General features: G+C 39.8%; 1 protein-coding gene across 3 annotated transcripts in view; it reads right to left on the bottom strand.

Moving 5' to 3' along the window:
* Positions 1-25,017, bottom strand: part of SMARCA2 (SWI/SNF related, matrix associated, actin dependent regulator of chromatin, subfamily a, member 2) — a 126,857-nt gene that overhangs the window by 35,889 nt on the left and 65,951 nt on the right. For all 3 annotated transcript variants that reach the window (XM_048502919.1, XM_048502920.1, XM_048502918.1), the window contains exons 17-27: positions 23,340-23,406; positions 22,725-22,835; positions 19,893-20,135; positions 19,507-19,620; positions 18,540-18,647; positions 18,063-18,149; positions 15,966-16,012; positions 10,563-10,729; positions 7,579-7,742; positions 4,595-4,822; positions 1,815-1,892 (exon numbers count right to left, since the gene is read on the bottom strand). In XM_048502919.1, coding sequence (XP_048358876.1) covers positions 1,815-1,892; positions 4,595-4,822; positions 7,579-7,742; positions 10,563-10,729; positions 15,966-16,012; positions 18,063-18,149; positions 18,540-18,647; positions 19,507-19,620; positions 19,893-20,135; positions 22,725-22,835; positions 23,340-23,406 — 1,414 coding nt within the window. The remainder of the gene's footprint in view (positions 1-1,814; positions 1,893-4,594; positions 4,823-7,578; positions 7,743-10,562; positions 10,730-15,965; positions 16,013-18,062; positions 18,150-18,539; positions 18,648-19,506; positions 19,621-19,892; positions 20,136-22,724; positions 22,836-23,339; positions 23,407-25,017) is intronic.

The raw sequence follows: 25,017 nt of genomic DNA, 5'->3' as shown, positions 1-25,017 counted from the left end.
CAGGCTGCTACTCCAGTAGGCATGCTAACAGTCCAATAGCACTGTCAAAGAGCTCTAGAGATTCACATGTAAGAATTTATTGGAATGTGAAAGAGGTTTTTCACACTAGCCTTCATTGATCCATCAGTCCAAGTGAGTTTATGCTGTCCTATATCAGAAAACCACCCTTTCCTAGCTCCTAACAATTCATAACTAATTATATAAACACCAAGTTTCAGATTGACACTTCTATATATTCTGCATTTTTGTTAAGAAGTTTTTCAAGTGATTTTACTATTTATTGTCCTGTTTTCTTTCTTGTGCTGCCTTTAATACTGAGCCACCATGGCAGTGTTTTCAAAGAGTGAAGCACCCAGTTTCACATTGCTGCTGTTTCTTGCTTGTATTTTTTCCCTTATCCAGCTCTGCAGTTGCGAACCAGCAGAGGGGGGCAGAGGCAGAAACAACAGATGAACAGGAGGAACCAGTTGGGCTACCAACAGAGCAGGTGCCACAGCAACCTCTTGTGGCACACAGGAAAAAATGCATTCCAAGAGTTTCTGATTGTCCAATGGACGAGGGAGTGCTTAACTTCATGCTACACTGAAGGAAAAGCACAGAGGATAAAATATTTGGCCCAGGCCATTTGATGCATATGTAGATGCAAGTACAAATTCATTGGTCTTCCTGCTCCTCAGTTAATGTAGGGACTAAATTTGCAGAACAGGAACACCGTGATGTATTCATCACCAGGTCAAGAACGTATTTTCAACAGCGATATTCTATTGTTTAATTGAAAAGATTCCCAATCTGAACCTGGCACCAATGCATGCCTCTAGCCCTTTTCGCATGTTACAGTGAATGTGCATACATCTTGAACGTATGCCTGTACCTCTGTTTGTAAGAAAAAGCCAAAACCTTTTCACTTTACAGATAAAATTAGGAGCCAGTACCTGGACAAATATGGTGTTTAAATATCACATTCAGCTGCAAATGCATTGAATATAACGAGAATTATTCAACAAACATGTAAAGAAAATGAAGCGTACACTGTACATGGATTGCATGTGCATTCACTGTAACTTTGAACAGGACTTCTGTATCACTGAAAGGCACAGAGGGGTCATTAAGAGGAATGAAAAGAAGCCAGGAACTATACTTGCCTTCTTGCATAGCCTCCCTTGAGCGCCTACAGATGACAGGAGTCACTGTAACCAATGGAATTTTTTATGAACCATATCATTTAGAACTGGATGGTATATGGATTTCCTGGGAATGGTGTCAGAGCCAGGTGACGCTGGCCCAGTGCCAAGGAAAAGTGGCATGCCATAAATGAATCTCCAAAGCTTTAAGCCAATCAAAAGATCAGATAGCTTTAATGTAAAAAAGCAGTATTTTTGTACTGTGTATAATTTTGATAGATTTGTACATAGAGAGCATTCACAATCCTGTCTTTATTTCATTAGTCAGTGATTGCTGTCACTTGCATAAGACAAAGAAGCAATAATAGCCCTTCCCAAATTAGCCACAAACCTGGAGACTTTACCTGAGTTCATAACTTTTGTCAGAATAACTTTACATGAAAGGATATAACTGAACAGTTAAGCTTTTTTTCTTATTTCGAATGCAACAGCATCCATACCACACATAACTATATTGTGAAAGCAATTAATTAAGATAATTATATAGCCCAGAATAGGTAAACTACTTCAGGACACTGCTGTTGCATTTCTCATCCTCAAAACTTTAGGTAACTACCAAAGGACTAGGGTAGATATTGAGCTCTAACATTAATCAAAGGCAGTATCTAGAGACATGATTGTATGTGTCATTACCATGAAAAGATCAAATTCCTCTTCCCGTCGAGCAATCATCTGATTTAGAGTCTCATCATCTGGCACTTCGTCTTCTTCCTGAAGAAAAAAGAAATACCCAAAATAAATGTGTGCACAGGTGCGCCCGTGTAAGTGTCTATACCAGGCCTTATGAGACAGGCATAGGAAAAAATGTACAATATATACTGGACAAACAGCAGAAACATAATTTAAACTACTGTAAAGCAGATGCACAAGGCAAAAAGGAACAGTGATTTTAGTTTACTATGAATTTCACAATGTCAGGTTTATTAGACGCCTAATGTACATTCCATATAGTAAGGTCAGAACATATTAATTTTTCTGAAATAAGGCAAATACAGGAGAGTGTTTTCTGCTTAGGGAAGGGAAATAACCTAGCACACTAAAATGCAGTATAGCTACACTGTTAATTAAAGGGATGTAAACAAGTTTGCATCAAAAAGCCCTCCACATACACTATGCCACTTGAATAAGTGTTTTTGTAGTTTGGCACTGGAATCAATGACTCAAACAAACAAACTCCTCTGTGAGCAACTCCCCTTGCATATAAGCCTAAGAAGGAAGCAGTTTTGGATCTTGTTTTTTAGTTGTAAACTGCTTAATGCAGCCTCTGTAGTGAATTTAATATAAAAACAAGACAGGTCAAATCTACATTGAAACTATGGAAATTGTTGGGGTATAACCCTCAAATCTATTCTGAAGTAATTCCATCAAATTGAGTGCAAATATTTCAGCAGTTTAGGGCATGAAGCTTAACTCCTTTTAGTACTGAAACCTTTACAGAAAGAGGTTTGGGTGCTATATGGGCCAGACACATAAAATCACCACTCTAATACTGGACAGTACTTCAGCCTCACTCAATCATGCTTTTTTGATACTGTAATACCTTGATAATCCTTTGTTTCTAATTATGTAGACAAAAGCAAAGAACATTAATTATCCTGGTTCTGTTTCCAGGACAATTCGTTCCCATATTTTAAAAATGCAGGAACCTATGCCACTAATTTTCACTGTCACTTTTTAATGAAAACAAGAAGGAAATCTGTGGCATTTCAAAACCTGAAACTGTTAGAACACTTTGTTTCAACGTCAAACTATTAACCCTTGGGTACTAGAATCTGTGATTAGGTCTTGCATATTATTGCCATATTTAACAATGTGGATCAGCTGCGACATATTTGAAATAGAATTTGAATTCATAGAAAATGTCTTCCTGAACAAGCAAAGAACTTTTAAACACAAGTTCAATCAGAAAATATAAATATTCATTAGATTATTTGGCTACCATATATGAACATGATCACTCTGCCATTTCAACATATTAAGTGTATTTGTGACACATAATTTTCAGAACATTTATCTGAAGCTAAAAATGATAAAATAGCCCACTCTGTTTTGATGACCCCACTGGCCCTCCTTCGCCTTATAATCATTACACCATTGTCAGCAGTATATTTGAAGATCCAATTACTGAACAACTAATATCCTTGCCCTTTATGAACTTTATTAGACACAAGATCACTACATATGTATGATAATGAAAATGAAGGTCCTGAAGAGGTGAAATTTACTCCATGTACACTCCTGATCCCTCAAGCAATGGAAGGAATATGTTTCTTAGGAAACTGAAAAAGATATGCCTGCAATTTATAAAGAAGGTCCTTATCCACAGAACAGCTGCTTTATGATACAAATAACCCTATTGTGAATAACCTTTATGATACAAACTACTACTTAAAGAGCACCCACTGACAACAATTAGGTTTTGTAAAAATAAGCTGTAATCACGATGCTTAACACAACGCCTAATTCTACTATCCAAAATAGTCAGACTGCCCATTTAAAATTTTGAATTCTATGGATGTCTTTTTTAAAAAGGACTATTGGCCTTTATCCAGCCATGCAATTGAGAAAACTTTTTTTTTACGAGAAAGCAATGGTTTCTGCCAGTTCCTGCTACTCACTGCAGCTCACAGAGCCCCTCATAATTTTATTCCTGGGGTCAGACGATCCTCAGGAATAGTACACCATTGAGATTTTGAATGCAGGTAACAGACTCCACAGATGAAACATTTACCTTTTGAGCAATGTAAAAGCAGAACAAGCTCCAGATTACAAAATTTAGTTTTATACTGAAAAATAAAGTATGACAAGTCATTAGGTAGCTACATGTTGATTTCAATCCTAAAACGCTGATCCGAAAAGAAGTTGATCTTTATCGCCTCACCCCTTTTTGTTAGAATGAAATGTTTTTTTGCTGACATTATCTCTGAATCAATGAAACTTACCAGGGCTGCACACAAGCTATACTTCTCTGACAGTTCAAAGAAATCACACAAGCACTGCGTACAAAAATTCATCTTTCTAAAAACCTCACTTTTCAGTAAAAATGTAATTTCTGAGAACAATTAAGACAAACTTTAACACTGGGCACAATGCCCACCAACATTTCAGAAGTGTAGCAGACGATGATTTACAGCTGCTAATGGTACAGTGTTGCTTGTTGTTCCTCCTACCAGAGGAGGAACTGTTATACAAAACAGTTTTTTAAAATGCCAAATAGATTATGCACAAGAGAGCTAATATGAATTTGCTGTATTTGTACAATTCATATGGGTCACAGAAAGTGGTTTGCCTGGACATTTAATTTCAACAGAGCATATACATAGACCTGAACATAATGAACTTCAGGAATATGGGGGTGAGGGCAAAAGTGAATGGGTTTCTATTTTAAGTGCATAAGCAAGTTTATAGAATACCTCATTTTCTTCTTCATGTTCTAGTATGGCTTGGAGAAAAGCCTTCCGTTCATGGCTTGAAGATTTTTGGTCAAACATGCCAGCTTGAATAACTTTCTGATCCACATTCAATTTATATTTGGCAGCTGCAAGAATCTTCTCTTCTACACTGTTCACTGTGCATAGTCGTAGGACTCGAACTTCATTCTGCTGTCCAATTCGATGAGCTCGGTCTTGTGCCTGCAAATCCTGTTATATAGATATTACATACACTGTATTGGTACCCTGAAGTTATAAATTGGCTGGCCAAAAAAAACACTACCATAAATATTTTACAACCATAACCAAAAAAACAAGGCAAACTATAATTCTAAACATAAAATCAGCTTAAATGGCAGATTAAATGCTAGATTCTCAATGTACTCGATAAAGTGAAGGATTATTTGATACATTATGTAAAGAAAGTAGTTAATTTAACTAATGTGCTGATTTACAGGCATATGTGCAAATGTGAATTTAAAGGTAGGCTTAGATTCAGTGATTTTAGATACCAACATACATCTTCTATTGGTACAGGTTAAAACAAATGCTGGTGCCCAATTATTTGAATTTCATGCCCTCCTAAGTAGTCTCCAATTATCCCCTGTGTCCCTAATGATTCTTATTTCCAGGTCAAAGGTAAATTTATTTATATTCATTTATGTTATGACAAGCTGCGATCATTTACATGTTTCCAGTATCTTACCAATGCATTTCAGCAGTATGACAAAGCTTGTGTAATGCTCAGTAGTTATAAGACCTTAAAATAGTGCAATTTTTTAAAATTTGACACCTCTGTTCAAGACTACCCTTTGATTTGTGACCCTAATACCAATATACTGGTTCTACTCATTCCATATGGTTATTCTTGTGGGAAGTGGAATGTACAGCTTGCTACATGCATGGATCTATAGTAAAAAATACTAATGTAACATTGCCACTTTGTGAAGGATAGAACAGGATATATCTGAACTGACTACCATCAAAGAATTATCATTCAAACAAAACAGCTACTCTCCCCAAACTTCTTTGTTTCAAACTAAAGTTGGAATCATGAGAACACTGGGTATACAATCTCTCTCTTAGCTGAAGTCTGGATCAATGAGAGTCTTCTGCCAGGTTAAGAAGAGGACCGATCCATTAGTATCTTATACCTTCCTAGTACTTTGTGTCCGCGTCACCCCACCCCTTTCAGGTATCCTATGTCTCTCCCATAGTTTGAGAAACTCTAACTTAAAATTAGATGGGGTTTGATATGGCAAACCACTGAACGTCTCTTGCTTTGAAAACCCTACAGTGTTGCCATGTCAGCTGTGACTTGATGACAAAAACAAAAAAACTATTAACAGGGGATAGTTTCACTCTCAATAATGTTTGTTTTTAAATAACTATAGGTTCCAAGACTAAAAACAGAGTAAATGTAAAGTGTCGTAGTATTGACAAACCACTTATTTATAGGAAAATAGTTTTAAAGGTTTTTTTAAAAAACAAATAAGCCTTCAGACAAAACTTTTAAACTTATTTTCTAAAAATATACTAACAAGGCAACTGTAAGCTGAGTTGCACCCTTCTAAACCTGTTGACTTCTATGTACTTTAAAGGTTGCAGCTCTGTTAGGATTGCCTCAACAGTAGTATATAAAATAGGGGAATGGAAGCTTTTTGTTTGCTACGTCCTATCCATCACAGATTCACTGAACTGTCCTTTTAGCATGTACTCCAATGGAAACAACAAAGAAAAGTTACATGTTGGCACTCATTATTAAGCAAATGTTGTCCAGCATTTACTAGAAACAAATACATTGTTATTTGGCAATGTGAAAGAAAAGTAGGATATAATTAATTTTTAAAAAAATAAAAGGATGTGTAATACTGTGTGTATGATTCACTTTGATATTTCTGTGTATGACAGTGGCTCCCAACCTTTTTTTCACTCGCATACCCTTTGGCAACCTATTTCCCTAAAATTGTACTTCTATATTAGTAAACCCATTACATAGTGTTATTTGTGTACCTCCAAACGCTCTGGCACGTACCCATGGGAGTACATGTACCTCAGGTTGGGAACCACTGGTATATGACAATTATTCACCAAATTCAGTAATGTAGGAGCCCCATGGTGCAAAGTGGTAAGCTGCAGTACTGTAGTCCAAGCTCTGCTCATGACCTGAGTTCAATTCTGACAGAAGTGCATTTCAAGTAGCTGGCTCAAGGTTCATTCAGCCTTCCTTCCTACCAAGGTCAGTAAAATGAGTACCCAGCTTGTGGGACAGAGTGCAGACAACTGGGGAGGGCAATGGCAAACCATAAACGTCTGCCTAGTAGACATCATGATGTGATGTCATCCCATGGGTCAGTAATAACCTGGTGCTTGCACAGGGCAGTACCTTGACCTAATTTAGTCATATGATTGAAGCCAACTGCAAAGCCTAAAATAGGCAACAGCAGCACTAAACTTGGAGCCAAAGAATCCAATGAACTCTTGACATAGAAGAACCAAAGTGAACTACCATAGAATGAACCAAATGCTACAAAAGGATAGCGACATGAAAACAGTGTCTGTTTTCAGATGCAATATTATATAATCATTTGTAATGAGAAACCTTTGTCCAACCTTTCCTTATCCTTCTTGCATGGCTTGGGAATTGAAGACTTCCTGGTTTGAAACAGACCACTGACTGTTGTTCCACACAGACTAAAAACCACGTTTAGTAATCTGGTTCGAAAGCAACAAGTAAACAATACTTTGCACATCAAAAGTATAACCAGGAAATCTTCGCTTTCTGAGTCACGTGAGAGGTAAGAGCTCACCTCTGACTTGCAAGATTTGTTCTGAATGCAGCCTCCATATTTTTACTGCAACCAGTTTAAAAACAAAAGAACAAGTATTCATAACTGTTTCAATACGTAAGAAAAAACACATGCCTCACTTTATGAGGGAACAATGAATAATAGTCAGAAAATAACCTGGTGAGGATTCCAGTCACTGTCAAAAATAATGACAGTATCTGCTGCCTGAAGGTTCAAGCCAAGACCTCCAGCCCTTGTGCTGAGCAGAAAGATGAAGTATTGGGAATTGGTCTCATTGAACTTCTTTAGCAGAGCTGCTCGGTCCTCAGCTTTTGTTGTCCCTGAAATGAGAAGCCATGAAAAATTATGCATCAAGAACGACTGCATCTGAAAGGAATGTCCTATTTAATTTTCCTTTACTGATGACTGTGGCATTTCACACAATAACAAAAAATAGTAAGTCTGCATGAAATGCTGTACAAATCACTGGGGTTTGCACAAAAAAGCGGACTTACTCAATGCATTTTTGCATACAATTTTATTATTGCATTGGCTACAGAGAAACAACCAATAGGAAAAATGAAATTGTTAACTAGATCTTATCTGCTGCAGACCTTTAATAAAAAGAATCTCACACAAGTTTCACATTGTAAAACCCATGTTCTGAGAGAGGCATGTTGAAAAAACAATGCATATTAAAAATGTTTTGTTTTACTTTGTTCCATTTAGAGAACCTGTGAATGCACAGAATATTGCAATGTATCAACCACAGAGTAATTACAAAACAGATTCAGGAGGACAGTGGTCTGGAGTAGAAGTATATTTGAGTCTAGTGGCACCTTAAAAGCTTTGATTCTCACAAGTTTATACTATGGGAATCTTCTTAGAAATTAAACAGAAAGATATATTTTATTAGAAGTCAACATACATGTAAGAACTGGAATGCAGAATAAGTCAGTAATCTGTAAGCCATGAAGAAATACCACCAGCATGATTGTAAAAACACCCACTTAAGTCCCCATCATTTATAAGGGAGTACGCCTTCTGCAGGCTTGTCATGTTAATCATGTCACTGCATAAAAATCCCACCTGCCAAATTAGAATCAATCCTTTAGGCCACTTAGCCCCCAACATCATTGTCTCCCAGGGAGTCAAGCAAGTCAAGCCCTGGCACCATTTTCTCACCCTACGCCTCTGGGGGATGGATTCATAAGTTGCTACCCTCCCTGCTCACTCTAACCTGGACGGTCCAGGATAGACTGATCTTGTCACATCCCAAAGGTTAGAATCAGTAATTGGATGGAAGACCTACAAGGAATACCAGCATCACTATGTAGAGGAAGGCAACAGGAAAACCCCCTTGTTAGTTTCTTCCTTGAAAACCCAATAGGATTGCCATAAATTGGCTACAAATGGCTATGACCAGATGGAACTTTATAAACACACCTTCCCCTGCTTCTTTACACACCTTCTTGGCTACCTAAGTCACAAGGTAACTTGTGCTAGAATTTCATCAAGTTGATTTTTCTCCCAAGATGAGGTCTGAGGCTACAGATTTCTTGAATGGGTTATCTGGTGTTCATTTCCTTTCTCATATGTTTGCACGATTAAATTCCTTCAAGAGCTGTTTAATTTCTCTAGTATTTTATACAGAGGAGTTATTGTTTATAATTCCACTTATATAAAGAAGCTGGCTCAGCTTTGATTGCAAGTCATTTACTTTGAAATATCATCTACTAAAATAAATGGATTTATTTCTAAACACATATGATAATGCTTAATTCTTGAATATTATTTTAGTTAGAAGGTTCTGACTGCTTTTTTCCATATGTATTTTGTTTTCTCAAATACTCTCCTCTGAAATAGTGATTAGTATGACACTGAAAGAAGATGAAAAACTAGTAATTCCATAGCACTGCTGATAGGACAATGGAGTTTTGTTGAAATTTATTAACCACCATTTATCTAGCTACCCATGGATTCAATACAACCTAATAATCTGCTAAATTACAAAATGTAAGAGAACTAAACAAGGATCTACTATGTCATGTGACTATTTTAAAATATATTTAAATATGTTTCTGCTAAAGAGCATTTAAAAATTATGGACAGATCCAAAGAATTGCAAATTGAAATGTGTGCATGGAACAGGCCTTTCATCAGTTGATTTTTAAAAAATGTAATCAGACAATCTTGCAATGACTGACTATTTAAAAAATTGCACTGAAAATTCGGCATTTGCCATCCTTCCTTCTGTGGTCTATTGTTTTCTTTCACAAAGTAAGGAATACTTCCTTTGAAAAAAGCTCCCCCACTCGGCCCGTGAATATCACTCAATAAAAAAAAAAAGAAAAACAAAGGAAAAGAGAAAAAGAAAGTGCATGTGTGAATGTATGATTGCATGCAATAATCTATCATTTGATTGCTAAGAGACACAAATATGCACACTGCGCATCGAATATAGGAAAATCTTAATTAGTAGTTAATATTACTACTATTTAAGAAGTTCTTATAGAAGAAAAGGCAGTGAGAGTCTGTGGCATGTGAGTCGAACTGAATGATATGGTGAATCGTCTCTGGGTTACCAATTTGATGAGTTATACGTCAGCTTCAAAAAAATAGTTTTTAAAAGCCAAAGTTGATCTTGCCGATGAGGGATGACATAGGTCGACCTTTTTCCTGGTACAAAAGACTTCACAGTGGAAAGATGTTCACATAAATTTGGAGCTGTATGTAGACAAGTCCAAGCAGTCACAGGCAGTATGACACAAACCCCTCCACAGGTGACTGGCTGAGACAGCTCATCTCCAGATCCCTTGCAATGAATCAATTGGATGGTAGAAATGCCATTGTTTGGTAAACCAGGAGAATCAAAGAAAAACAGAACACCTGCCGACAGTAAGCATCCAAACACAAGAAGCAACATGGATTTTTGGAAGGTTGTTTTGTAATGCCTAAGAATTCCAGATGTGTGTTACTGTTTCAGAAAATCGACCCAAAACAATAGTTTTTGTGCATATTTTCAGCTCAGGAATTTTGGAATGCACACCCTCCTACTGCTACACTAAATGAGAGAAACAATAACCAGTTAATGCACAAAGCGTTAGCAACTACAATACACCCCAGTATATTTTTAAAATTTGCTTCATCTTGGACATTACCATCAAGCCGCAGGTAAGCAAAGTTTCTAAAAGCAAAATAGTCTTCCATAATGGTCATGAGTGATGTCATTTGACAGAAGAGAAGTACACGATGGTTAGTGGCTCGCAGCTTTGGTAGAATTCGATCAAGTAGCTCAAACTTCCCTGATGCTCGATAAAGTTCAGCTCTGTGAACAAAAAAAGTAGCCTATTCAACAATTCTACTAAGAGAAATACTTAAGCTCAAGTAATGTTGGCAATTTATTAACATTCCTATACACATACCACTGCTTTTCTATATGCCGTTAAAGTTTGCAGTTTGGAACAGTAAAGGGATAGTCACCAACTAATTCTTTCTTTTAAGACATTAGGAAAAGTGGTTACAAAGACCCAAACCATAACCCAAAGAATGAAAGAATTCACATGTAAAGCTGAAGATTACTGAACCTTTAGAAACAAAAATATGCAGAAGGACTGGCTACAGGGAAGAAAACAAAGTTGCTCTTACCTGTATCTATGGTTCAACAAGTGTCTTCAGTGAAGGCCCACATGGCGACTGCACAGTCACAGGCCAGCACGGGGAACCGATTTACAGGTTTCTAGAATCTTCATTGGTTCAGGAGCACTCCCCCCGCATCCAAAGCCGAGGGCTAGCTTTTTTTCTCACCCAAATGGTCATATGTTGGAGGAGAGGAGAGAACTTCTCCTTCAGTTCTCCGATTGCTACCATGGTGACATCAACAGTCAGAAGCCCACAGTGAGGCCAGAGGGAGGTATGCATGCCTGCACAGAAGACACTCGATGAACAACAGTTATAGGTAAATGCAACTTTAATTTCATCCTTGTGTCTTCAGTGCAGTCCCACATGGAAAAGTAGCAAGCTGACTTACTCTGAAGATGGGTGTGGGCTGGTCAGCAAATAACTGATTGTAACATTGCTCTTCCAACAGCGTCACTCCTTGAATCGACATCCATCGAGTAATGCTTCATGAACATCAAAGGAGATGACCAGGTCATTGTTTTGTAGATGACTCAAATCTATCTTGGCCAGGAATGCTGTTGAAGACTTCTGTGCTCTGGTGAAGTGGGCATGTATGGGAAAGGGACACTCCCTGTTAGCAACTTCATAAACTGACTTAATCTTAGAAACAACCCATCTAGAGATGGTCTGCGCTGGTGCAGCTTTATCCTTCTGTATTCCTTTGAAATACACAAACAGGTTCTTGTTTTTCCTGAGTGACTGTGTGTAATCTAAACAAAATGTTTTCCACATATCTATACTCTGTCCCAATGAAAGATCTAAATGAAGTCAGTCTTGGTTTGGAGGAATTAAAAGTAAATAGTTCCAAATGTCTGAGCATTTAAAAAAAATCATTTTTAAGCACAATCGTCATCAAAACAATCATTTTGTTCACTACTAAACATGCTAGTTTGATAAGAGTGTTTATATTTCCTCAAACGATTGTCGGTGAAACTTGCCTCCCTCCCCCCACCTTAGAGCTCTTACTTTTGTTTTTGTTTTGCCCACCATTTTGTGTCAGCTTCAGGAGCTTTTATGCTGCCACTGCCATTTTAAGAACGTTCCCAGGTGTTTCCCTGCTTGCAGTTCATCCGATGTCCATTTCAATGTAAAAAATACATGAATGAAGTTTGTTTTCCTGGCCATCCTATGCACATGTGGTTTTTTTTCTTTTTTGTTTTGTATAAGATATCTCCGTAGCCACAAAGACGCCATCTAAGAATTCCAGCCTGCAACTGGAAGTAGTGGGTAGACCTGCCCTCTGCTTCTCCATGGGAGGGGGACCAGCCATTCAAGCAATTGCAATTTTTAGATGTTTGAGAAAGCCTGAGGCCAGAGCTCCACTGGCACCATCAGCCATATGTCTATAAGCATTTAATTGTTGTCTACCTAGCCTCATGCCCTCTGCATGTAAGACTCTTGCCAGGATCTTTTTTTCTTCATGGAGAACATCAGTACATTGGGCCAATCGGTCTCAGACAAATATCTGATATCACCCCATCATCAATGAAGCTTGAGACTCTTGACGCTAATGTGCATGATTAATAAACTTTTCTCCTCATCATGTCATGGGTTTGACACTATTTACCTACTGGAGAAGAATATGATCCTGAATATATTTAAATAGCAACACTTCAGTTACCACTGAAGTTTCTCTAGGGTAGAAAAGGAAATCACAATTCTGCTCCTTAATCTTATACATGTTCTCTATCTTTTTAAATGAAGGGATGACTAGACATGGGTCTAGCCCAAGTTGTTTCTGCTATATCTCTAATAGACTACAAACAGGCTACAAATAGGCTACAAATCCAGAAAGTACAATACCATCATTATCAGATCCAACACTTTTGGATCTGGGATGGAATAGTTCAAGTCCAAGGCTTTTGTCATTTGTACCAATTGCTCAGAATAGAACTTCAAGTCCTCAGTTGGTGAAATGAGGGATGGACCTCCTATTTGGAGACTGCACTGAAGTGTCTAAAAGGATCTGAGACATTTGTGTAGCTCCCTTGTTCTTACAAGCAGGGATGCTGCAGCTACTGAAGGAGCCACGCTCCAAACAAGTGCACTGTTTTTTGTGGGAATCCTCGTGGAGTTTCAGACTAAGGCCATGAGTGCCTTGACATGGTGGATAACATGATTCATGAAGATAAGTTGAGCATGACTGCTTGCACTGATATCCTTCACAACATAGGGCATCTCGTAAGGGGTTGCCTCATGGCCTTCAGACACTGCTGATGGAGGAAATGGGACCTCAGACATGTCACCCTCTGAAGACAGGGGTGAAGGCAGTCTTAACCCAATGAAGAGGACATGCTCAGACATTTGTAATGGGCTTCCTCTAGTCCTAGAGTGGTGATCTCAACTGACAAGGTCAGGACAACTTCTCTCAACAATGAGAAGGAAACGGGGTACCATATTGAGTAGACGCTGGAGCGGAGACTTCTTCTGGAGCCAAGGCAAGATGGTGAGCAGGCTTCAAGGATTGGCATTGAAGAGATGAGTCTTGGTACCCAGGCAACTTCAATCAACCTCAAGAAGGTAACAGTGAATGCTTTCAGACAGGCTTTCTGCCCTGGCAATTTCACTCCGTTTGTGGACTCCAATAAAGAGGGTTTACATTTCTTTTTGGCCATGGTTGTAGGGGGCTCAGAGGCCACCCTTTTAGCCACTAACGCCAACTCAGGTGGAAGATTTGAGGAAGCAGCTGGCATTGAGGTCACTGATGAGGTACCTGATTTCTTAAGCTGCTCTGCCTCCTTGTGTGTTGACTGAGGAACTAACAATTTACATGACAAACAACTTTCAGGAATATGGCTATTCACAGACAAAAAAGGCACTGACTGTATTCGGCCGTTTCTGCACGGCCCCCTCGCGCCCCCACTCCGGCAGGAGTTCTGTCGGCGTGGGGGCGGGAGCCTGCTCGCACGCAAGCGTGCGAGCAGGCAACGGGGAGGCCGGTAGGAGCGGCAGGCGGCGTGACTTTCAAGCATCGGAGTCGCTTTTCTGCGCCCTCAGCCCCACTTACGGTGTCCTATACCGTGCAAGCCTGCAGGAGCGTACGAAGCCCCTGCCCATGCTGCCCTCCGACCCTGGAGGTCGGAGGGACAATTAGTGGCGGGGCTGCGGCGCCCGCAGGGGACGTGGGAAGGGACACCGTAAAGCGGAAGCGGGGGAGGGAGAAAGCGTCTTCCCGGCGGCGCGGTTCGCACCGCGCCGCAGGGAAGACGATCCCTCCCCAACAACAACCCTTTAAAGGGTTGTTGTTTAGGGCGGCTTGACGCCGCCCCTGGGGGGGGAGGGAAGAGAGCGCCTGTCGTGAACGGCGGCCTGGGGGCGCCTGTGGCTCTGTCAGGCCGTCAGCTAATCAAGTCCGTCAGAAACGGCCTTCCTCATTCTGTGTCATCTTAGTAACACACGCAAAGCATTCTTAAACAATGGCATTATTTCTTCTCACAGTTTTGATGGCTGTCAATATTGTTGTGGGGAGAGGATGTATTCCTTCAGTGAATTGACAGTGAAAAAATAAATCCTTTCCCCACAACAGTGAGAAGAGAAGCAGTTTGAGAAGAGGACATGCTCAGAGGACAAGGAAGGAAGGAAGGAAAAAGGCTGGTCCTTGGTTCTAGACAGAGGGGAGGGGTGCTCCTGAGCGGCTGAGCTTCTAGGAACTTATAAATCAGTTTGCCAGGTCTGGCTTGCACCTGTGCAGTTTAAAGAAAGTTCTTTTTCAAATAAAGTTATTTCTTGTGGACAGAAAATAGAGTATGATCACAGGTAAGGAGAGTGAAAACTGCTTCATCACTTATTGACTTTACTAGCGGGGCCCGGCCACGCGTTGCTGTGGCTTATTGTGGTGAAATGGGAAAGGAACAGTAGCAGCAAATCAATTAAAGAGGCCAGCAGTACGTGCTCATGCAAACACGCAGCCTGATATTATGCAATGTCATTGATGTGTGTGGGGGGAATGGAAAGGCACCCCTCCCACACATCTAGGCTGGCTGGTCATGATCCTTTACCTGGGAGTAAGTTTGGTTGGTGGCAATGGGTGTTGCTTCTGAGGAAACCCTCTGAGGGGTGCGATGCAGCCATTCAACGTATGTCATGGTTGCTGTACCGAGCTTACTCCTGAGTAATGCGTGCCTGGTTTTCTTAACTGTAACTGCAGTATTCAGGGAATCTAGGGTGCCTGGCCCTTCCCTCCCGTCCCTTGCATGCCACCCCTTACTCTTCCCTCCCTCACTTCTCTTCCCTTGCATGCCACCCCTCCCCCTCCTTCCCTTCCCTTTCCCTCCGCTAGGGTGGGTGGGTCATATCAAGATGCTGGGCCCCCTGCCTCCCCTCCCTTGCATGCCACCCCTCACTCTCTCCCCTCTCTCACTTCTCTTCCTTTGCATGCCTCTCCCTCCAGGTGTGAAATTTCAGGTATGTGAACATCTAAAAACACTCTCGCCTGGCTGACTATAGTGGCTGGGAATTTTCAGAGGAATTGGCCCAGCAGTTACTCAGTTATACTGAATATATGAACAAAAACACTGTTAACTTTTTATATATATATAGATTAGAGGTTCAGACTACCATTTCTAGGACAGTTACAATAAACCTAGGATTTTCTGAAAATGTAGAAGAAACTTAGTGCCATTCAAAGAACTGTTACATCATTCTAAGCCCATTGGATCCATTTCTCAAATGCGTTGGCAGTTCTGAAACTGTAGAAGTCTTTATATAAGCTGGGGTATGACCAACCATCCTTAAACCCCACTGATTTTATTGCAACCTATTACAAAAGCATTGGGACTTTAAACTGTTCAAGCCATGTTTAGAAGCAATTTTAAACACTCATTTGCAAATAGTTAAAGTTCCTTAATAAATCAACAAGAAAATATTAAATGCATAAAACATACCCATTGATGACACCGTTTGAATAGCCCAAATGTTCAGCAAAGGATTCCTGTGAAGTAATTAACAATGAATTATTGACTAAAAGACATTCAACAGTATTTTTAAACCCAAACCTTAAATTCAGTTTTCCACTACAACTGATATTTAAAATTTTATTGTGGATTTTAAAAGCTACATTTTTCCTGTGTATGCATGGACTATATTTCAATAATCATGCTTATGTTGTATGAAGCTGCTAAACAGTCCTTCTTGGAGCCTCAGCAGACCAAACATAAGAACATCACATTCAAGGAATCAAAAACAAGCAGGAATAACTTTGTGAGACATGAAGACTGAGAAATAATCTTTAGTTGGGAATCCTTGCCAGGCCATCAGATACCCTAATCTTGTGAAACGAATAGAGGAGGCACAGAATAGAACCCAGATGGACTTCACAGGGTGCTGGTATTTTTCATGTACAGTTTTTTTAAAAAACCAAAAATTTTTAAGGAAAGCTAAAAAAAAAATGGCTTTTCAAAAATTCCCAGTAAAGTACTTGTGCTGAAAACCCCTCAGGATAAAATGTCCGTACTGAGAGACTGCAGCAAAATGATGACCTAAGACTTCTGTGTTGAGAAGAGGAATGAAGGTCAGACTGTTGTCTCAGAACACAAGAACAGGAAACTCCACCCACTTCATCAAGCCTCCAAGATCTATAGGGTCTGAAGAGGTCCAAACAATCCCAACTAAAAAGTACCAAGTCATTCTGATACCTAACATCTTTTACAAAGAGCCATTAAGGCTCTGTTAACCCATGACTCCAAAGATTTCACCTTGAAACTGAGGGCAGCCAGGAAAAGGTTCCTTCACTCGAGCTTAGCTAAGCTTTCAAAAAGAGGCTCCCATCAGGCTACAACTCCAAGCTTTTCCCCTCAGAATGAGGAGGAGAAAGGCCTTTAATTAGTCAGTGTCTAACAAGTCAAACCCCTGGCTCTCAGATCCAACCAAGGCCAGTGAGCAGGAGAGATTTTTGCAGTCAGTCAGGCCACCACCAATGCCTTAGAAAAGAGCCCTTCTGCACTGGAGGGTCTGTCAGGCAACACCTCCAGGTTTGTACCTTTAGATGTAACAAAGAGGGAGAATGTGCCTTCATTCAGGCTTAGGTGCAGCCAAAGCCTTTGAAAAAGAGCTCTTTTGAGTCCAGTTCTATCACATCATGCCTTCAGAGTAAATTGGTGACAGAAAGAGCAAGACGTTCTGCTGTGTGATCCATCAGGCAGATAAAGCACACAAAATGGGTGTTTAATCAGCACCATTATAAGAAGAGTTGGATTTATATCCCCCCTTTCTCTCCTATAGGAGACTCAACGGGGCTTACAAACTCCTTTCCCTTACCCCCTCACAACAAACAACCTGTGAAGTAGGCAGGGCTGAGAGAGCTCAGAAGAACTGTAGCTAGCACAAGGTCACACAGCTGGCATGTGTTGGTGTACAGGCTAATCTGAATTCCCCAGATAAGCCTCCACAGCTCAGGCGGCAGAGAGGGAAATTAAAACTGGTTCCTCCAGATTAGAGTACACCTGCTCTTAACCACTATGCCACTGCTGCTAAGCCACAGTTGGCACAATCCTGAGGAGAGCCCTTTTGAGTCTTATTGAAAAACTGGAAATCCAAAACCATTTCTTCTTTAAATGTAGTTTATTTTTCACTAGAATTACTATTGATGAAACAAGTCTCCTTAGCCTCAAGAATGAGGTGAGGGAAAACACAAAACAACAGTGGAGATCCTCTCTTCGCAGTGGCAAAAAAGAGAACTGAGGGAGCAATGTCCCCCCTCCTGGTCAGGTGATCGCTTTAGCTGTTAACTACCAGAGAGAGGAGGGGTGTTCTTAGTTTACTAGAAAGTTTTCTGTGGCTGGCCTGCACACATGCAGTCATAATACGGGACTGCTCAGAAACCACAATGATTAACAGAGCTGCATCTCTTTAAATCCAAGGAAGCCAAAACACCTAGAAAGGTGTAACTCTGCTTAGGATTACACTGCTAAGCAACCAGTTCTATTATACATTTCATTACTATATGTAGAGTTTTATGATCAAATAGTACTAGACAGCTTTACCTCAATATGTTGGAACATATATGGGTGATTGCATATCTTTCTCAGTTGCATGATGGTGTTCATAAGAGTTTTGGCTCCTCCCTTTCCCTAAAGTAAATCAGAAATAACCATGAATTTGACTGACAATGTAGAAAGGCACAAGATCACACATCACAACAATAAACAGCTTAGTTTGTATATCTGGTCTTCTCAAACCTAGATCAAATAACAACGTGGACATGTGCAATTTTCCTTTCTCCCAAAACCTCAAATGATGGTGGAAATTAATAGTACCGATTTCATTAAGGAATTTTAAAAAAATACTATGTTCCATTGTTTCTCTATCAATCAATGACATCCTGTGTCAGGAATTTAATATAATCTCCTAGCTAGATTAAGCCAATTGTATCTGAGGAGGTTTGGACTAAGGCTTTTTCCTTGATCAGGACAGGTTTGTTTTGACTGAGAACTGTGTTCTAAACAATAATAATTCCTCACCTTCTTGTCTTTTTCAGAGCCATCAGTAAGGAGGATTCCCTTGGCTTGCATGTGGCGATACAGAATTTTCTGAAGTGCTGACATATCACACTTAACAACATACTCAACCTAGTGTGACAAAACAGTAAGAAGAAAATAATGCAATGTTCCCCCAAAAAACAAAAAACTATCAGTCATATAAGTGTCTGATTATAGGAACTAATCCTGTTTGGAATGATCAAAGTATCTTTTCCAGGAAATAGGTTTACAAAAGCAGGTTGGGTTATTAGTTAAGTGGTACTTCTGAGGCTACTTCTTTTTCATAAGGTCCCTTGCTGTTTGACTACAGATGACTATGATACAGAAGAGAGTCAATTGCATCACTATAACAGAAGACTTTCTCTAAAGAGCCGTGACTGTGGGAAAATGGTCCGGGTTATGACAGAAACTAAGGAGGTAGATTACGGAGACTATGGTTTTTACTGTGCACACGCAGAGGAAAAAATATACATGTTGGAAATAAATAAATAAATATTTAAATAAATATCTGAATATTTGATAAGGTCACAGAATGCCTATTAGAGCACCTAAAAGGTCAGTGTTGTAACAGTACAATGGTAAACCAAGAAAAGATCATCAAAATGTGGATGCTACAATTTAATGGAACCACAGAGAGTAGTAGAAATTATTGTGACTCTGAGTTAGCTGTTCAATGTGTTTTAAAGAAGAAGGGGAGGGGCTATGACTCCTGGAACACTGCCACTATACCACCAATTTTCTCACCAAACAGAACTTATACCTCCCTGTCTTTGTGCCACTAATATTCACTAGTCACAGCACACAGTTGTACCATGCTTGTTGTGAAAGGGTTTGTGCTAAGCTTCTATGTGTTCAGCACTATACTTTTCATTGACATTTTGAAACACTGTGGAACCCAGAGTTCACTAAACTGATGAGAAACATTCCGCAGTGACTTCCCTACACAAACCTTTTCTGGCAGCTGAGATTCCACTTCTTTCTTCAGCCTCCTTAGCAGAAAGGGTCGCAGAACTTTGTGGAGGCGCCGAATGATCAAAATAGTTTCCTCCTCATTTAAATCCACCTGCAGGAACATAATGACCAAAAATTACATGTTCTTAACAATAGAAAAATTGCAAGCGTCATCATTTTTTCCAGTATAAAGGGATTTACACTGTTTAAATCATGCCATGCTTCTACTCAGAAGAATGTGAAGAGATATTTTCTTTGAAGTATTTTAAAGGTGTAACATTATTATGTTAAGGTTAAAAGTATGCCGTGAGTATAATATAGATTTTATACTGTCTCCATTTAAATTTCTGTGAATGTAAGTTTTTATATAAAATAGACTAATACCCTTTCTCCAGTCATGGCAAAGGGGGCATTGAACCACTGTTCAAATGTGCTGCAGCTCTTGAAAATTGTTGGAAGGAGGAAGTTAAGAAGAGCCCAAAGTTCAGGCAGTTTATTCTGCAATGGAGTTCCAGTCAACAGAATCCGTCTTGGGGCTACATAATGAGTATTCAACACTTGAGTCAGCTTGCAGTGATGGTTCTTCATTCGATGACCTTCATCTACAATCATATACTTCCACCGAATCTACAAAAGGACAAAATTATTGGCAACAAATCTTTATCACCCTAAGTGATCATTGGAGGAAAAAAAAACACCCTGCAAGAATATAACTAGATTATATCCACAAGCTGATTTGAAAAAGTAAATTGGACTCATTCATTCAGTTTTTGAGAACTAGAAAATAGCCAATAAAACTGAAGTGCAACAAATTAACCACCATCTTTTCTTCAGACAATACAAGTAATAGTAGGTTAGACCACAGCAATGCGCTCTGGATAGGCTTTCCTTTTTGGGACATGCATTTGAGAGCTAGCTTCTTAAAATGCTGACTGATGCTGCTTATTATATTATATTTTTTATGATGTGCTGCTTCATATCTTTTTTGTAAACCATTTTAATAATACTTGTAAGAAAAATGGTAAATTAGTACTGTAAATACATAAATAGATTGCAATTGTCCAATAACACCCCAAAATCTGAAACTAATACCTAGGCAGAAACTGAGCACACAGAGATTGGATCCAACAGAGAATATCCACTGATGAAAGAAGGTGTGGGTGATTTTAATTGACTCTCCCCTCCTGCTGCAGACCTCTGATCCCCTCTTAAGCTGTTCTTAGGGATCCACTATGGGCAATATATGGGTACTACAGCAAGAAGGAAAAGGAGATAAAGTCATGCTTCATAATGCAAATTCCCCTCTGACTACAGAAATCCTCCATGGTATCCAAGGCATGGTACTTTTAGCATTTCAAGCTTGGCAAGTAAGAAAATGCACGTAAGGAAATCAGTGACGTAGCTGCCACAGGGACATCCGGAGACAAACGCCGGGGGTGCTCCTGTGGGAGTCACTTGAGGGGTGGTGGAAAAATCGCCTACCCCCACACTTCCAGGAATGAGGAGGGGCATGGCTAGGCCTTGGTGCGACATGCGCGTGCTGCCTGGGCCAAGGCCTGTCCAGGCGGCATGCACATGTTGCGCCGAGGCTGAGCCACGAGCCCTCCTCCTTCCCAGAAGTGGCTGGGCCTCGGCACCCCTGCGGCACCCCGCACCCCCCCCCCTTGCCTGCATTCAGGCTGCTGCAAAAAGCACCTGGCTGAAAAAGTAGCCTGGTGGGAAGAGCCCCGGGTATTATTTCCCCCCCACCCCATGCCACAGAAGGAAATTAAAGGAAATTATTCTCTATATTCTAGGGTTTGAATCTTGACTTCTTTTTGCCGAGAAACCTTCCTCTCATGAAGAAAACCTTGCAATATTCTTTCCATCAGAGTAAGGTTCCTCACTTACAATTTAGTCCTAAGCATAGTTATACCATGCTAAGCCTATTCATGTCAATGGATCGAAGTTCAGAGCTAGATGGACCAACTGTCCAACTTCTACTCAGTTCATTCTTTTCAGCTTTTAGAGCCTGAGAGTCGCAGTTGACAGAAAATGCCGCTTGAAATCCTGTGTTAGACATCCTACATATAGAAAACACAACTTATTTCACAGCCTCCTCAAACAAGATTACAATTTTCCCTGGTACATTCTCATGGCATGATGCTCAGAAGACATCTACATTCAGTTTATAATTTTTAAAAAATCAAAAACAACGTTCCTTCAGTGGAAGCAATTTCAGGTACCATTTCAGCAAATTTCCATTTCCAGAATGACACAACTAATACAGAAAAATCAGAGCAGCTGTTGGAGCTCAAGTCTTTAACATACTGCTAATTAAAAGAGTGCAAGTACCACAGAGTGCAAAAGAATTAAGTCTTTCCAAATTCTAAACGAAACTGTTACTTTCATTAAATAAAAACTACAAAGCCTCCTTAGAAGCTTCCAGAACAAGTGAAATAGTCTTTTAAGGTTGGGCCAGAGAAAGCAGTAAGAGACCTAAATTTAGCAAAGTGATTTTTAGTAAGCATATGAAATCTTATTTAAAAATGTAGATGCACTGAAGTTTGACAAGTGATATTGGGGTTATATATCTATTTCAGAGTGAGTCCCATTTCCTATGCGTTTTAAAATTCCTCCATTTACACTGAAGCAACAGTTCCTAAAAGATTAGCCTCGGCATTTTAGAGTCTATTAAACTATTTAGGAGATATTTAGATCAAAAGAGTTCTCTTTAGCTATTTGGGTTTAATGCACAACTTACAATGAACACAAAGGATTTCAGTCCAATGTCTATTATCTTTCCACATCTGGAAAGTAACTACACAGCCTGACTCCCTTTTTTTAAACCATGCTCATCTCTCCTGAGAAACAAAGAACTACAGAAGAACTGTGGATAAAAATGGAATAGCAGGGTTCCAGGATAAATGTTATTAGGCAGATTGATGGAGAAACGGCTGTGTAGTATTGATGGGATCCACAGGTAGTCAAACCATTCTCTCTTCTGCAATCCTGAAAGTGCCACGGCAGGAGAGGAGAATCTGAATGGGCAGGAAGAAAGGCCTAACACCTCAATTCAGGCAAAGAAAAACATGGAAATGGCTTTCAAAAACAACAGTAATCATGGATGCTGTACCAAGAGACTTTTTTGCCAGGCAGAATTCTAGCTAGATGGAGGGGGGGAATGCAGAGGGTAAGAAAGCATGTCATTAGGAGGACTCAGAAATATAAAACTACCTTAGCAAGAATGTGCTTGTCCTTTATTATATACTCATAAGTAGTCAAAAGAACATTAAATTTTCCACTACGAAGCTGAGGAACAAGAGATCGGCGCATCGCAGGCGTGCCCTGAATGAGAAAAGAAACAAAACATTTTCGAATCACAGATCAGTAGAACAAGGATATATGAACAAAGCATGTCACATTAAGGAATATGAAACAAAATGATACCAACACCCTTGTAACAATTCTAAACCCTTCCACAAAAAAGGGTGAGATTAGAAAAATACAATAATTTTGGCCTCACAAACATAAGATGGACAAAATTTTTGCTCAGATATTTATACAGATGCAGTCTTATGTCCCCACACCCTGCTTGCCTTCATAGGAATAGTCATGACTGAAATAGCCCAATAAAGCATTCAGCAATACAGAAATGTACATGATTTATAATTTCTCTTACTCCCATCAGAATGCCTTGGAATATCAGCATTTTCCACTGCATTTCAAAACCTGAAAGTCATTATGGTCCATTACAGTACATTTACTGATCAAGTAATTTCAAGTGCACCAAGAGAAGAGGAGGGAAACTATACCCTCAGTTTTATAAGCCTTATATAAAGAAAATCCAACCTTGTAAGAAATTTTCACTACAGAAGGGGCCCATTTGTCAAATTCGTAAGTCCAGTTAGATAAAGTCCTATGCAAAAGACAAAGAATATGAAACGTTAAAACACATTTTACAATAGAATTATTAAAACAAATTTTCTAATCAATTTCGGATAGTCAGCGAGATACACAGTAACAAATTCTATAGGCCAGTTTTTAAACCGCACTGAGAATGAAACATGCACGCTGCCTAGGACTCCTTCACTGGTTTCCCGGCGGCATGCATAGTCATGTTAGGGAAGGCTTTGCCTGGGTTTGCAGCTCCAGGATTTCATAGTGGGTTTGGGACAGGGCCGGACGATAAAACTTCTTAACTGCTAACCAGTGTGGCGTAGCGGTCAGAGTGCTGAACCAGGCACTGTGAGATAACAGGTTTAAATCTCCATCTGCCACAAAGCTTGCAGGGTATCTTTGACTAGTCACACATACTCAGCTTAAACTACCTCACAGGCCAGCCCTGCTTTCTGTGCTCTAGTTTACAGTGGTGAGTCAGATGGCAACCACAAATAGGGCTTTTTCAGTGATGGCACAATGCCTTTACCATGCCTTCCTCATTGAAACTCATCTGCTGTCTACCTTTCCTTTCTTTAGATGCCAAGTCTCAACACAGACTTTTAACACAGAAGGATTCCCTTTTTGTAGTTTTTATAGTCTGCTAGATCATGAAATTGTCTATGAATATCATTTTAGGCTTCTCAGCATAGTTTTATGCTATTTTATGTTCCTGAATTGTTTTCATACTGCTATTTCTGTTGGACTGTTTTTGTTTGTGGAAGACAACAATGAAATGTGCAGGTATGCACAACACTCACGATTTGTTAAAAATATCTGAAGTCTTTCCTGAAGGCCAAACATTTAGACTGAGAACAGATACAACAATGACTAATTTATTTAGCCTTTGTGCAAATAATACTGAAGAAGAAGAAGAAAAAGAGGAGGAGGAGGAGGAGGAGGAGGAGGGAGAGGGAGAGGGGGAGTTTGGATTTGTATCCCCCCTTTCTCTCCTGTAGGAGACTCAAAGGGGCTTACAAACTCCTTTCCCTTCTCCCCTCACAACGAACACCCTGTGAGCTGGGTGGGGCTGAGAGAGCTGTGACTAGCCCAAGGTCACCCAGCTGGCGTGTGTGGGAGTGCACAGGCTAATCTGAATTCCCCAGATAAGCCTCCACAGCTGAAGCGGCAGAGCGGGGAATTAAGCCCGGTTCCTCCAGATTAGAATGCACCTGCTCTTAACCACTACGCCACTGCTGCTCCTTGTAGATGGGTTAACAACACATGCAGACCCTCTGTGAACATTGTAAGGTTGCATATTTTAAAATAAAGAAGTAGCCTTCTAATCTCTATGTTTCTACATAACAGTTTGCAAAAAATGTTGTTTAAATGGTAAAGATTAAACATTTATAAACAAAAACACATTCAGCTTTGGAGAGGGCAGTGTTCTAATTCCTCTCAATATCTCCCACTCCCTTAGTTTCTAAGGTAGAAGCAGAACTACACCAGGCTTCAACGCTTGGAATGGCACTGCAAGATGTCCATCCTGCTATTCTGCTGTTTTCTTTCCGCCTTACTTGCTTATCAAAGTGAAATTCCTCAGTAATCTAAATACTCCAGCTGCAATAAATTATGGTTGGATTTACTGACA

The sequence above is a fragment of the Sphaerodactylus townsendi genome, linkage group LG07 (assembly GCF_021028975.2).
Source record: "Sphaerodactylus townsendi isolate TG3544 linkage group LG07, MPM_Stown_v2.3, whole genome shotgun sequence".
NCBI classification, from domain to species: Eukaryota; Metazoa; Chordata; class Lepidosauria; order Squamata; family Sphaerodactylidae; genus Sphaerodactylus; species Sphaerodactylus townsendi.
Note: the sequence above shows the minus strand (reverse complement) of the source record. Positions and strands in the feature narration are given on the sequence as shown.